The sequence below is a fragment of the Pleurodeles waltl genome, chromosome 8, assembly GCF_031143425.1.
Source record: "Pleurodeles waltl isolate 20211129_DDA chromosome 8, aPleWal1.hap1.20221129, whole genome shotgun sequence".
NCBI classification, from domain to species: Eukaryota; Metazoa; Chordata; class Amphibia; order Caudata; family Salamandridae; genus Pleurodeles; species Pleurodeles waltl.
Window position 1 is genome coordinate 164,551,281 of NC_090447.1, and position 14,213 is coordinate 164,565,493.

Genomic DNA, 14,213 nt, shown 5'->3' on the forward strand with positions numbered 1-14,213 from the left:
TGCATAGATTTGAATTCATTACAGTACTTGTTCTAGCTTGTCTTGACTGTACCAATGGACTCTATTTTTGGCACAAAGGGATATAGTTTTGTGTTTACCCCAGAGGACACAACTCAGCTTCAAGACATCTTCTATCTCTCAATCCAAAGGATCACTCCATTTATTTATTTATATAAGAGTTTTGTATAGCACTCTCTCATTCATGAGTATGTGGGACCTATACCCACTGATAAGCAGTCTATACTTAACATTCACATTTAATAGTAACAGCAGTTAAAGAGATAACCTGACTCAAATAAGTATGTTAACTGTCATTTAAAAAAATATATTTTACATAAAAGTTATCTTCCAAGATCAACTCATTTAATTTTAGAAGGAATTTAGGGCCAGGTGTATCAAGCTCCCAGTTTGCATTTCTTAAATAGCTAATTTTAAGAAATCGCGATTTAAGAAATGCAAAATGGGATGTATGAAAATTGTGAGTACGGTAATAGCGATTTCTTAAAATTCGCAATCGCTGTTACCGAATTCGCACTTACGGAATGGGACTCCATTCATCCCTATGGGTCTGTAGGCTCATAGGTGTGAATGGTTTTGCATTACCTAATTTGCAAATTCCTGTTAGGAATTCACAAATGAGGTAATGCAAACCCCAGGGTGATGGGGGCCTAAGGCCCCCTTTGATGCGCACCCAAAAAATATCTGCCGACATGTGAAGCGCACACATGCATTAAGGGCATGTTTGCGCTACATGTCATTTTTAAAAATGCATTATAATGCATTTAAAAAAAATGCACATGCTTACTACTAAATTGGATTTGGTGGTAATTGCATTTCCTAAATGCCCAATTCACATTTAGGAAATGCTTGATACATGTGCTTTGGAAATCGCAAATAGGAATTCCCTATTTGTGATTTCCTATTTAGAGAATCGCAATTTGTGATTCTCTAAATGGAGTTGCAATTTCAGGGAATCGCTATTTTAGCGATTCCTTGAAATTGGATTGCAAATGCCTTTCATAAATCCTGAAAGGCATTTTTGCATTCACAAACGGTTGAATTTTGCGATTCGCACCGGTTGCGAATGCAAAATTGTTTGATACATCTGGCCCATAATTTCTTTAATAATCATCATTAGTTTCTAATTTGACTCCCATAAGATAAATAGATATCGATTTTCCAATATGCATAACACAGTTACCAACTTGTGTTTTTCCAGAATGATTGCCAAGGAAAAAATGAAAATGCATGTTCATTATTTTACAATGTCACTTTACTGAAGTTCATCTGTGCCATTTGAATTGATGCACGTTAGCTACCAGGTATACACCACCTTCAAACCCCTTTACATTGATATGTGGTCTGAAAATCGTATTGCTTCTGTACATCAAAGACTGCTCCCAAAAAAAAACAATTAACCATAATTTCCTCCTTTAACTGTCCTGTATACATTATTAAATGATCATCCAAGACTTCTTATTGCACAATCTACATTGTAAATAATGTTCCGGTCATGTGTGTTATCTCTTGGATGAATACCATCCTCAGGACTCCATTTGTTATATTCCAGTTGGCATGTATTCTGCATATGAGTATTTAATTTTTTTAAAAAGTTGTTATTGAAGTTAAATGTAAGCAAATCATTTTCTAAATTGAGTGTATTTCGTGGGAACTGCATCCTTTATTCTGACACTTCCATAATTCATTTATAGTTGCTGGATCATTCCTTCTTCCTCACATCTATATAAGCAGTTGAAATATGAAGAGGTTTATTGTGTTTGGAAGCATCGTCACATGTTTCATTCTTTGACTCAGAAAACATTCTTCAAATCAATGCACATTGGTCTGAGTTAATTCCCCTCTTCTTAATTTTCCTATGGAAAAATAAGATGAAACCATTAGATTTAAATATGTGTATGACAATTATGATGATGTTTCTAATCAGAATAAACATGTAAATATTTGAGTTGCCCAAATGATGAAGAACATGAGAACTGTGATGTTTTATGCAAAGCCCTGCTAATCTTTCAGCGCCAATCTTTCAGCGTCTTCCTCTCTTCACTCAAAAAGGAACATTGAGTAATCATGATGCCTTGAAATGAATGCTAAACCAACAAGTAGTTGTGTGTTTTTAAATGGGTAGATTTAATGGTTTTCTGTCGCATCTTGTGTAGAAGATGGAAGGATAGTTACTCTTCCACCATAGAAATGGATTTGTCATTATGCAGGGTGGGATAACATAGTTACTTGGACTGCTGTAGGTATAAAGTGGTAAATTTTAAAAATCTCATTCTGTATTCAAAGTACTGCATTACTTTAAAGACCTTTATCTATTTCCTTGTTACACAGACCCCTGGCGGTGAGGTCCATGAATGATCAGCTAATGTTTTTGGAAAGAGCATTTATTGATCCACTTGGATTACCAGGAAGACCTTTTTATAGGTATGTAAAAGCACAGCCTGATTCCCCCAGTAGAACCTGAACATGTTGTAAAATGTGCAAAAAAATAAATATCGACATGTTCTGCATCAATGAGATTTTTAAAAGAAAGTTATCTGACATGATAATATACTGTACAAACAAAATATTTATTGGACTATACACACAGCACGAAATATGCCACACCTAAGACAATTAGACTGTGAATAACGCATATTATGACAATTGCATTCAACTACAACTGCCTGAAGTAGTGTGGAGTACAAAAATTCCTTGCACAATGTGGAAAGCTTAGCTTCTTTAAGATCAGTAAGTATGTATAGAAAAGACTAATCACCTTCTAAATAATCTTTGTCTTATATAATAGGTATTTTTGAATATCCAATATTGCATTTCAGCTGCTTATGAGAGGCCAATTTATGCTTGACTACTATAGGTTTTTTGGGTTCTAATTTGATCTATATTTCATCCCTGTGCAGGGTAACGAAAAAACACATGTAATACTTTTCTAAAGCACTCATGCCTATTATGCTTGTTAATGAGGAAAGTGATTTTTACCATTTAAGCTTCTGCAAAGTTGTCTATTTGGGTGGCTACATTTCTGAATTATCTAAATTAAAATTGCCCTTTGTAGCTTGGCAATGACATTAGTTTTCTGAGGCTAACTGTTTGGTTTTCCCTGTGTATCTTGACAGTGGCAGAAAGAGATCTGTCAGCAATATGTACTGCAGTTAGGGTGAGCAAGGCATAGGAGAATAGTTTGCAGTACACCATCCAGATACGTTTGGAAATTCTGACTGAGTAGATGTTAAGCCCTTCTTAAAAACATAATACGCTTACTTATTTATTACACTTGTAAATCAACATTACAAACTGGATTACCTCAGAGTGCCACTTGGGCATATAAACATGTGCTATTGAACACGTAGGACTGTGCAACTGATGCCTTTTTTGTCTACATCAGTGCAATGCCCTATGTGCAATAAGTATCCCCTGACGTGTCCTGTGCTCACTGTGCCTGGGAATCCTACTACACATGAGGCCCAAATAGACAAACAAACAGGCTTTAGTTGCATGTGTTCCCATTTAGACTGGACCTGGCCTGTCTGTCTCAGCTCGACTGTTGCGTTTGGAGCAGAATCAAGACTAATTTCCATATGGCATCTGGCTGGACACAAAGCTGAGCATATGTTTGACCTTACCAATACATTTAGCCTTGAAAGTGCAAACCTAGCATTACAGCCTCAGGTATGGTTTGGTCATTTCTTCATCCTGACAGACCTGATTGACCTTACTGGTGCTTAACACCTGAAACTCTAAAGAAGAAAAATAAGAATAATAACCCACCAACCCTCTACAGGCACTTCAAAACATCCCTAAAGAAGGATTTGAGCCCATGCACACTTAAGATAAACCCTTATAACCAGATATCTCATATCCTACTCCCCTGCTGGACAACCTATATTGCAATGTTTCTGCTGCCTTAGATACTCTTGTGCTTAAATCCCACAAACCCAAAAAAGACACTAAGGGCCTCAATATGAGTTTGGTGGAGGTCTATTACGAGTTTCACGCTGGGCCAGCAGGCAGAAACAGCATTTCCACCCGCTGGCCCCGTGGGAAACTCACCACAAAATTGACGCCGGCTCGTAATTGAGCCAGCGGCCATGTTGCAGTGCGTCAGGTGCAATAGCACCTGACGCGCTTTTCAGTGCCTGTAGTTCACGCAGTGAAAAGCGCAGATGGGGCTGTCCATGGAGGCCCCTGTACTGCCCATACCAAGTGCAGGGGCCCGCATGGAGCCTCTGGCAGCCAGTCTCCTCCAGCCTTTGCATGGCGGTGAAACCGCCATGCAAAAACTGGCATACACGGGTCATAATCCCCAGGGTAGCGCAGCCCTGGCGGTTTATGACTGCTGGCACCTCCAGGCCGTCGGCCAGCCTAAAAGTGGCAGTGCCGGCAATCCAACCGTGGCACTTTCAGTCAGAAGACTGCCACACTGTTAATGAGGGCCTACATCTCTCTGTAGGTTGTTTTAATGAATAACTTACTATAATAAAGCAACCACAAAACATACTAAGAAAGTACCAAGCAAATTCAAGGACATATTCAATATTTGCCATGAACCGGACAATCCCAATGTGCTAAAGAGTAACCATTGTGTGCCCTAAACACATTGCAAAGATCTGCTAGAGTTCCCACAATCCAAAGTTTCCAAAATACACAAGCCCACCTCTCACACACAAACCCATTTCCATTATCACCGACATTGCTGTTTTATTGCTCCCAGGTTTATATTTGTCAAACCACTAGTGGCAGTGGAACTGCTCAGCATGGTTGCCAAAATGAAAGCAACCAGCTCTCATTAACACACCCTAATCTGTCATGTGCTTCAAACAACTCACTCATGTTCTTGTACTTGTCAATACAAATATGATAAATAGCTACCTTTTTTCTGGACCTATAAGTGACACTCTAATGCGTGCTGTTGTCTCCCAATTCCAGAGGGAGCCAAACAAGGACCTCAGAGGGTTGGCTAAATACAGGACATGTGCAACCTATCTTTCCTCAGCACAAAGAAGATGAGACAGGTTCAAGAGCATGCACATGTTTAACAAAGGGATCCCTCTGCTAAGAATAATGGCTCCAAGGACAGGGAAACATTACATAGTAAAACAAATACCACGACAACCTTGTATATTTCGTTTGATGTGGCTGAATTAGAAATATAATTTGTCACAAAAACTTCATACATGGAAAAAAGATTGTGTTGAATGCATATAGCACATCTTTTATCTACAATACTATTCTGTTCAAAATTAAAACCCAGTCAACCTTGCTCTCAGACATTCAAATTTCAGTCAAACCCTGCATTCATACCCACTTCACTAAAACAGCTAAAGTCTACAAGGTTGTTCACTAAAAACATATATCTTCAACTCCTATTCCTACAGAGCGTTACTTTATATCAAATAACTACAAATCACAATCATTCACTTTGAATTCGTGCTTATTAGTTATGTTCCCGCTCAAATGGTATTTTTCAATCAAGTGCCCTCTGGGAAATGGTCATTATCTCAGTTTGTATATCTTTTAGTTTAATCACAGTATTCCATCCTTAATATTGTGGCTTAAACATTTTTCCAGTATTCAACATTCTTCTACATGCATTTCGACACATCTCGCCTTCCTCGGGAAATCCACTTCACAATTGCATCATATATTTATTTCTTCTTGCAGTGATCCATACACTAGCATACGCAGCACATGGAAGGGCCCAGTGCAATAGATTGGTTTCAGGTATCGATCTCCATAATTCCCAGTTAACATTGGGCAGTACTGTCAAACTCAGAGGCTCCCACATTCAGTGTAACATCTAAAACGAAGAGATTATTTTGGCTCCTAAATTGGTTTCTTAAGTTATACACTGAAAAGGACAAATTGGTCTTCTTATTCCAACATAAGTCTCCACTAGAAGGAAGAAGAAATAGCATCCCCAAAATAAAGATGAAGGAGTTCAGAATGTGAATGAGCAATAAAGACATCTTTACATTTTGTTTTCATCCCGTCACGTTTGCTTTGTGTTTAAAGACAGAGGACAAATACAAATGTCGGGTTATATCGTCTAAAAAAAAATTCTAAAATGTAGATTGGTGTTTCCTTTCTCTGCAAAGTTAAAAGATTTTATAAAGTGAACTACCTGACAATCTTGCTGGGGTACAGGGAGGTTGGAAGGAAAGGTGGTAGCATGGCAGTATGAATTTCGTAGTCATTTCAATGGGAAAATGCTGTCTGTAAGTGAAGTGAGCACTAAGACACCATGAATAAGTACTATATATATATTTGCAATGGTATGCTCCAGAATGCACCACCGCCTACATACCACGCACTAACCACTCTACTACTGAATTGACGTTGCTCATTTGTTATATTTGTCCTATGTGTGACACAATCCCTATGACTTAAATGGTGTAACAGTGATAGCAGCACCCCACTCAGAAAAATGTTCCAATACCCCTGGCTAGATAATCTCTGTAAAACACTAATAACATCATCTTGTGTCTTCAATGGAGTAAGGATCGCTTCCTTTGCATGAAACAGGTATTGCTCTACATGTACAGAACCAAGTATAAGAGCTTCCTAAATGGATTAAATCAGCCTGTGTCACTACACCTAGATTGGCACCCCAATTCCATCACCAGGGATACTCTTGAACTCAAGGTTGTTTTTTGTCCAACAAGCCAATATAGTGATTCAAGGGTGCAAACGCTACAATATAATTTCACTGGTAAAAAAACCATTATGTGGAGTTAAGCAAAGGCCATGTCAGGTCCAGTCTAGCATGCTACAAAATTATTTTCACTGGTCTCCCCAAACCACTAATTTTCTGGCTACAAAACCTACAAAGCCACACAGCCAGAAGGTGCCTTAAATTAGTTAAGAGGGTACCACACAAGTCATACTCTAAGCACACTCATTGGCCTCCTGCAGAAGTCATGATTACATTTAAAATTCTCTTCACCGTCCTCAAATCCTCCTTCTGGGAAGCAGGCCAAAATCCTCCATATCCATAAAAATGTACTTTTATTCTCACAGCAGTAGTAAACAATGCACAGTTCAATCCAGTGTGCAGGGCATTGATCCTGCTTATGGTTCTCCTTTGTAGAGCTACATCCACTAAACCTCCTTCTGCTTTCACTCTGTGGAGACCCTTAATAAGCTTTTCCCTCCAGCAGTTTGGATTGCTAAAACTACAAAACCATGCATATAGAAAGTGCCTTAACTTGGGAAAGGGGCAACCCACGAGGCAGACTCTGAACATTGTCCACTGTCCTTCAGCTGAAGCCAGGCTTAAATGTAAAGTTCTGTTCACTGCCCACAGGTCCTACGAGGGGAATGGCCAAAAGTACTTATAAAAAAATTGCTGAACACTACATTGTTGCACAGATTGTCATCCATGCGTGTACCCAGGCACTAGGAGCAAGTCTTCAGTCTTCACTGAATGCTAACTTGATCCAGTGATGGCCATTGATGAAGATGAAACATGAAGGCAGATCCCTGGGAGTACAAGGTCCAAGACTGTAGAATGCCCTCCGCACCTTCATGAGTTCCAAAATCGATCAATCAGTAGATTGATAGTGTTCTTCTTATCAACCATGAGGGTATCCAGGTGCTGGCAGGGCCCAGTTGACTAGCCAAATAGCCAGGTTTTCAGGGACTTTCAGAAATCTGGAAGAGATGGAAAGGTCAGAAGATGAAAGGGTAGCTTATTCCATGTCTTCACTGCTAGGTCTTGAAAAGGAAATTGTTATTCAAATGGGTCAGTTGCCATGGAGGGTTTACCTTCAATTGTAATCATCCTGAAGCTTACATACCTCCAGATAATCCAGGCTCATGTCACCCAATATATCTAATTGACACTGAAGCCAAAATCCTAGCTTTCTAGGCTAGCTTGAATACTGTCTCTAGTGATAACTGATTTCATGCACCTTGACCAGAGTAGGTTCTTGCCAGACTGAGAAACAAGGCACAATATTCAATGGGCCTTCAACGCCCTGGAAATAAGTCACCGGCTGAGTGGGCCATTGTCTCTATTATTTGTGGACGTGGACACAGCTTTTGGTAATGTATCCTGGGATTATGTCGTCACACTATTGGAGCAGGTGGGCTTAGGTCTTCGTTTCCTAGCCTATACCAAATGGTTTATAGGTGCTTAGGGGCCACAGCCAGAATGGGAAACTCTTTATCTGACAGGATGCCATTGAAGAGATGGAAGAGGCAGGGGTGTCCTTTCTTTCCCTTACTATTCACTCTCGCAATATAACCCCTAGCCAGCAAAAAACAGCACTCTTGGCGAATATCTGATTTGAGATGATCAGAAGCTCTAAAAGACAAAATTATCCTATATGCGGATTACCTTCTCAGCTATCTTAGTGACCTGGCTAAGTTCGGCCCAATGGTGATCCTCTTTGTGACTTGTGTGTCACAAATACATTACCTTTATAGGATAAACTTCATTCCGGAACACCATCTGCAACACCAGTGGTCTTTAATGATTGGAAATCCTTGACTAAATACAATGGTTGGGCAGGCCGGCTCACAAAGCAGACCCCCATTATGAGTAGGAATAGTCCTCAAGGAGGTGACGACACTGGGAGATTTTGAGGTTTGGGAGCAGATCTGAATATCTACACTGGGAGATGAGAATAGAGGTGGACACATGCAGGTATTCACAAACATCAGAGAGGTCCATGGACTCATGCAAAACCAATTCTATAGTTACAACTTTGATGCATGCTTTTGTGACTGGGGGGAATGTTTGATTTGTTCCGTATTCAGTCCATCCTCTGTTGTACAAAGGTATTTATTATCAATATTTTGTTGTGAATGTCTTTTAAGTTCGCCACTTCCAACAGAAGCTTCATGTTCTTTCTCAATTTTATAACACTCCAAGGGTGCAGAGCAACTCTTCTAATGCAATCTGGGCAGCACCAGCTCATTATTATTATTATTATTATTATTACGATTATTATTATTGTTTGTATTATTGTTTTTTTCTCTTCTTTTTCATGCTGTGAATTGTAAGCAACATGTATAAACAATTTCAAATATAATAAGCCACTTGTTTATTGGCACATAAGTGTGCTTTATTAATGACAGTGTGTATCATGCCTAACCTACCATAACTACAAACCAACTTTTCCATATATACCAAACTATATTTACCTAGCTGTCCTAGTTACCAATCGTATGTAACATGCCATACCTACCTACCATGTCTGAATTATATCTGACTACCATACCTACTATATCTGCCTTGCCTAACCTATCATACCTACCTAACATACCTTCCAAATATACCTGCAATTCCATTCTACTGTACCTACATATCTTCCAAAAATAGTTAACCAACTTTAAGCCACAATCACTACTATAACTAACCTAATATACCTACCCACCACAACTAACATAAGCTGTCCATTGTACCTAATTCAACATACAACCCAACTAGCATAACTACTTAGCTACCATACCTTCTTACCAATGATACCAACCTGTTAAATCTACCCACAATAAGTACCATATCTATCTATTTTACCTACAATACTTTACCGAAACGTACTTACCTATGATGATTACCTACCATATTTACTAGGCCTGGGTGGAACTCGCAGAGTTTCTCACCATGGAATTCCATGGAGTTGCCTAAAAAGCTGTGCGATTCCACTAAGTTTCGTGAGCTGCATAACTTTAGTATGCCATGGTGCTCGCACTAATATTTAGCACCAGAAGATTGTCCTGTGCTGTAAAATCAGTGTGAACTGCACCACACGGCACACCAAAGGGCACTGCTTGTTCCTGCCGCTCGAGTAGATTTTCTACTTGAGCTGCAGCATTCTCAGCGAGAGCAGTAGTGACCTGTTGAGAAATCGTGCCCGAAGGCATTCTAGGACCCAAAAATAACACTAAGGGAGGCAAACTCTCACTCACCAACTTAACATTACTAATATTATTGTTTAGTAATATTGTTTAGTAGTAGTAATATTTTGGTGTTATTGCTATCATTATTACTACTGCTATTAATAGTAATAATTATAATCATACTAATAATCATAAAACAAACCTACATACATTTGTATTGATAACCTTTGTTTTTTGTGCTGTGAACATAATGTTGGCAAGCCGCACGTAAGAAAAAACACCACCTCACAGTGGTTGGCAGAGTTTTGCCAGAACTCATCGCTCCAAGCTCTGTGAACTCTGCCGGTGGAGCAGAATGTTTTGCCTATCTCCAATATTTACCTAAATACCATAGTTAGCATAGTATACCTAATCCATCCACCAGACCTGTCTACCTACCACACACAATCTGAAAAACCTAATTTATCTCCACTCTGTAGTGCATATTTCTTCTGCCTGCCCTAAGATGGGGGTTTTGTGAAAAAGGGGCAAGTGAGATCCATGGGATCCAGGGGCGTCGCACCACTGCGCAGAGGCAGAAAAATAGAATGATAGTAAAAGTACTTTATTATTGTTTTATTTTTCCGCTTACCGAGGGCTGGGCCTGCAACCTCCACATCACCATGGAGGAGGAGTAGTGGTGGTGCGCTCTAAGTGTAGTCAGTTTGGTGGGCCGTCTGAGGCTGTGCAAACTGACATGTGCACTTAGAACTCTATAACCGAGCTGTATTTTAGAGCCGGGTGGACACCAAGCACAGGCTCCTACTCCTTCCCTGAGTGGCATTTCAGGCCAATCCAGCACTTCTCTTATGCTGTATAATAGCATGAGAGAAGCGTCTGGATTGGGTAGGGAGGGCAGCAGAGAAGCAATGAGACTGCAGGAGCACCGAGGCAGCGTCAGGCAGCTCAGGTAAGTGTTTTTTTAATATTTTGCTAACCCCCCACCAGGGCCAACCATCGCTCTGAGCACTGCCCCTCCGGCTGTCCCTGCCAGCTGCCGCCACTGATGGGATATCTTGTAATGGCTTAAAGTTCAGCAGCCCACAACAGGAGGCACTTACATCTAACTCGAGGAATCTCTAGTAACTGTCTAAAGTACTTCTGCGTATTATAGAAAAGTGCAATTGCAGCTTTTGAAGGACATGAAAATGGGAATTGTTTCTTTAAAAAATACAGCAATCTATTGGGTTTGCCAGTGCTGATTTCATATATACATTGTAAGATATATCATGTCATCCACATATGCAAAGCTCTACTATTTGTATAACCCGATATCCCCTCACATTACCTTGTGTTTTCTCCTTACAGGCACATCATTTTTGCGCCCAGTAGTCACAATAAGTACGCAGGGGAGTCTTTCCCTGGGATCTACGACGCCATGTTTGATATTGAGAATAAAGCAGACCAGTCCAAAGCCTGGGAAGAAGTAAAGAGGCAGATTTCAATTGCAGCCTTCACCGTGCAAGCAGCTGCAGGAACTCTGGAGGAAGTTGCATGAACTATTTAGCACGAGGAGGGCATCAAAAGGCAAACAAAGGATCCTTTGGAAAATTTCACTCTATGAAAATGTAAATTGATTTATAATTGTCTTTTCTTTTTAAGTACGGAACCTTTTAGGACAGGAAATGAGATGAACTATTGTGGCACATGGAGGAAGACGCTTACTTTCCTGTCATACACTTTTTTGGGCTAAAGTGGTAAAAGCGAAACAAACATCCTGTTCTCTTTACTCAGTCCCACATCACCGCCGATGGCCATCACAGGACTTCCAGAATGTCTCTCTGCTTGTTGTGTAGTTGGATTTTGAAACTTATTGTGGCACAACTGATCAGGCGACTCATTTAAAAGCCTGGTTGGGTTTAAAGACTGTTTCTTATTGCATTGACTTTATATTTCTACCTCTGTGCTTCGTGAACTGTGTCTCATTTTTTGGAATGTCTTTGAATTATTGATACAAACACATACTTAATCTGCAAAAAAGAATGCACGTTCCTAGAGCACAACACATCTGATCAGGGGAAATACAATATTAATAATAATAATCATGCTGTTTAGTGAAAGAAAGAAAATGACAGGTAGGGACAAATTAAATCCTAAATTAAATAAACAGTCATTAATTCTGTTAATCCTAGATTTAATTTCTTTCTCAGATTTATTTCAAAAAATTAAATAGTAAAAAAGGAAGCTATGGTAGTGTAATCCAAAGTCTAATACACATAACATAAATTGCTGCACTATTATTTACAAAACTCATATATAAACCACAATGAGCCACACATTGCACAAAGTACAGTAACAAAACTAACAAAACATCATACCCTACACATTTAAACAGTGGTCACTATAACACAACTACCAAGGTGATCCACTTCTATTAACTCAGCCAGTGGGCTTTTAATGCACTTGACTATCACTCGCTTGTGTATTTCTTTCACACAAGCGTGTATTGGTGCATTTTGAAATATTTTTTACTATATAGTCCATTAATTCGGTAAGCCCAATGTACTTGTAAGGAGAAGTCAACGCGTTTCGGCCTGTAGATTAAGGCCTCATCAGGACTGGATAAGGGCACAAGTGATTTTTGTGGAGAACGACAACCGGTCAAGCCCTTTAGTCATCTCACATTTCGGGCCGGTTATTGAATATATCGAAGCCGTCAAGGCTCCAAACTCTCCTGTCGGCTACAGCGTTTACTAATCGCGTATCATTCTTCAACCACGTTGATTCAGGTCGCGTGTCTGCGTCAATCTGGTTGCCACCAAAATCCACAAAAATCACTTGTGCCCTTATCCAGTCCTGATGAGGCCTTAATCTACAGGCCGAAACGCGTTGACTTCTCCTTACAAGTACATTGGGCTTACCGAATTAATGGACTATATAGTAAAAAATATTTCAAAATGCACCAATACACGCTTGTGTGAAAGAAATACACAAGCGAGTGATAGTCAAGTGCATTAAAAGCCCACTGGCTGAGTTAATAGAAGTGGATCACCTTGGTAGTTGTGTTATAGTGACCACTGTTTAAATGTGTAGGGTATGATGTTTTGTTAGTTTTGTTACTGTACTTTGTGCAATGTGTGGCTCATTGTGGTTTATATATGAGTTTTGTAAATAATAGTGCAGCAATTTATGTTATGTGTATTAGACTTTGGATTACACTACCATAGCTTCCTTTTTTACTATTTAATTTTTTGAAATAAATCTGAGAAAGAAATTAAATCTAGGATTAACAGAATTAATGACTGTTTATTTAATTTAGGATTTAATTTGTCCCTACCTGTCATTTTCTTTTTTGTGACGTTGTATTAACCCTAGATAGGGTAGGGTGATAGGGTTCCCCCTGTGGATTTGCAGTTTAGTGAAAGAAAGGCATTTTCTGAGCAATGGTTGCTTTGATCTTGGTTTATTGCAAGACAATTGGAATGATTCATAAATGCAAGAATGTGGTGTCGTAGATGGTGGAATAGTAAGCAACGCAGGTGGCAAAGTGTGCAATAGAGGTGGGTGACTAGTGAAAGGCCATGTAATTGACAATCTGCTGAAGCTTTATTTGGCTGCCCTTAGGAAGTTTGTCTTTCAATATATATATAACTGAAGAATATAGGGGTGGGTAGCGTGGGGACAAAATAATAAAATATTTGCATAGCTACACCCAAAATGACAATTTATTGTTTCATTTTGAGATATTTACAATGGTGAACATTAGGTACACAATGGTATAGTTTGTGTACCTCATCCACGTAATGTTGGCTTTGACATCCAGGGTGACCATGTAAGAGATTTTGGCTTAACTGACCAGGTGAAAGTGCTAAGGGCTTTCGCCTGTGAAAGTGAAAATGTTTGGAATCACACTGACCATTCTCTGACCTGCATTCGTAGTATTGATTGTAGGGATTCCACTGAGTATGTGAACTTACCTCTTGTTATAATTGTACCTGTTGCCAATTACAAATGTTTGTAAACTATTTCCTGCCTACATTTGTGTACAAAGACCACAATTCTATAATTTGCATCCCATGACTGTTCATACTATCTAAATATAATCAGAAATTGATATCCAGGTCTAGGAACAATAAAGCTTAAACATTGTGGTAATTTTTATTGTGCCTGATGGTATATCTTTGTAACTTTAATTTTGTGTGTGCTGTTTTTGGTACAATTCATATTCAGATATTTTCGAAGAGAAGACCAGGGCCCATGCACAGAAATGATGAGAGGATTTGTATAGCTCCTGGAATGAGCTCCACGAGGTGTGAAATGTAGTTTTGGAAGTTGTTACAGTCTTGAGTGTTAACACTTTGTAGTGAAGCCTG

At 39.3% G+C, this 14,213-nt stretch overlaps 1 protein-coding gene across 2 annotated transcripts in view; it reads left to right on the top strand.

Annotated features, from left to right (window-relative positions):
* The window catches only part of LOC138249850 (glutamate carboxypeptidase 2-like), a 477,831-nt gene extending 463,830 nt beyond the window's left edge, over positions 1-14,001 (top strand). For both annotated transcript variants that reach the window (XM_069204011.1, XM_069204012.1), the window contains exons 18-19: positions 2,350-2,442; positions 11,209-14,001. In XM_069204011.1, the coding sequence (XP_069060112.1) occupies positions 2,350-2,442; positions 11,209-11,398 (283 nt within the window). In that variant the 3' untranslated portion in view covers positions 11,399-14,001. The remainder of the gene's footprint in view (positions 1-2,349; positions 2,443-11,208) is intronic.
* Positions 14,002-14,213: the final 212 nt, after the last annotated feature.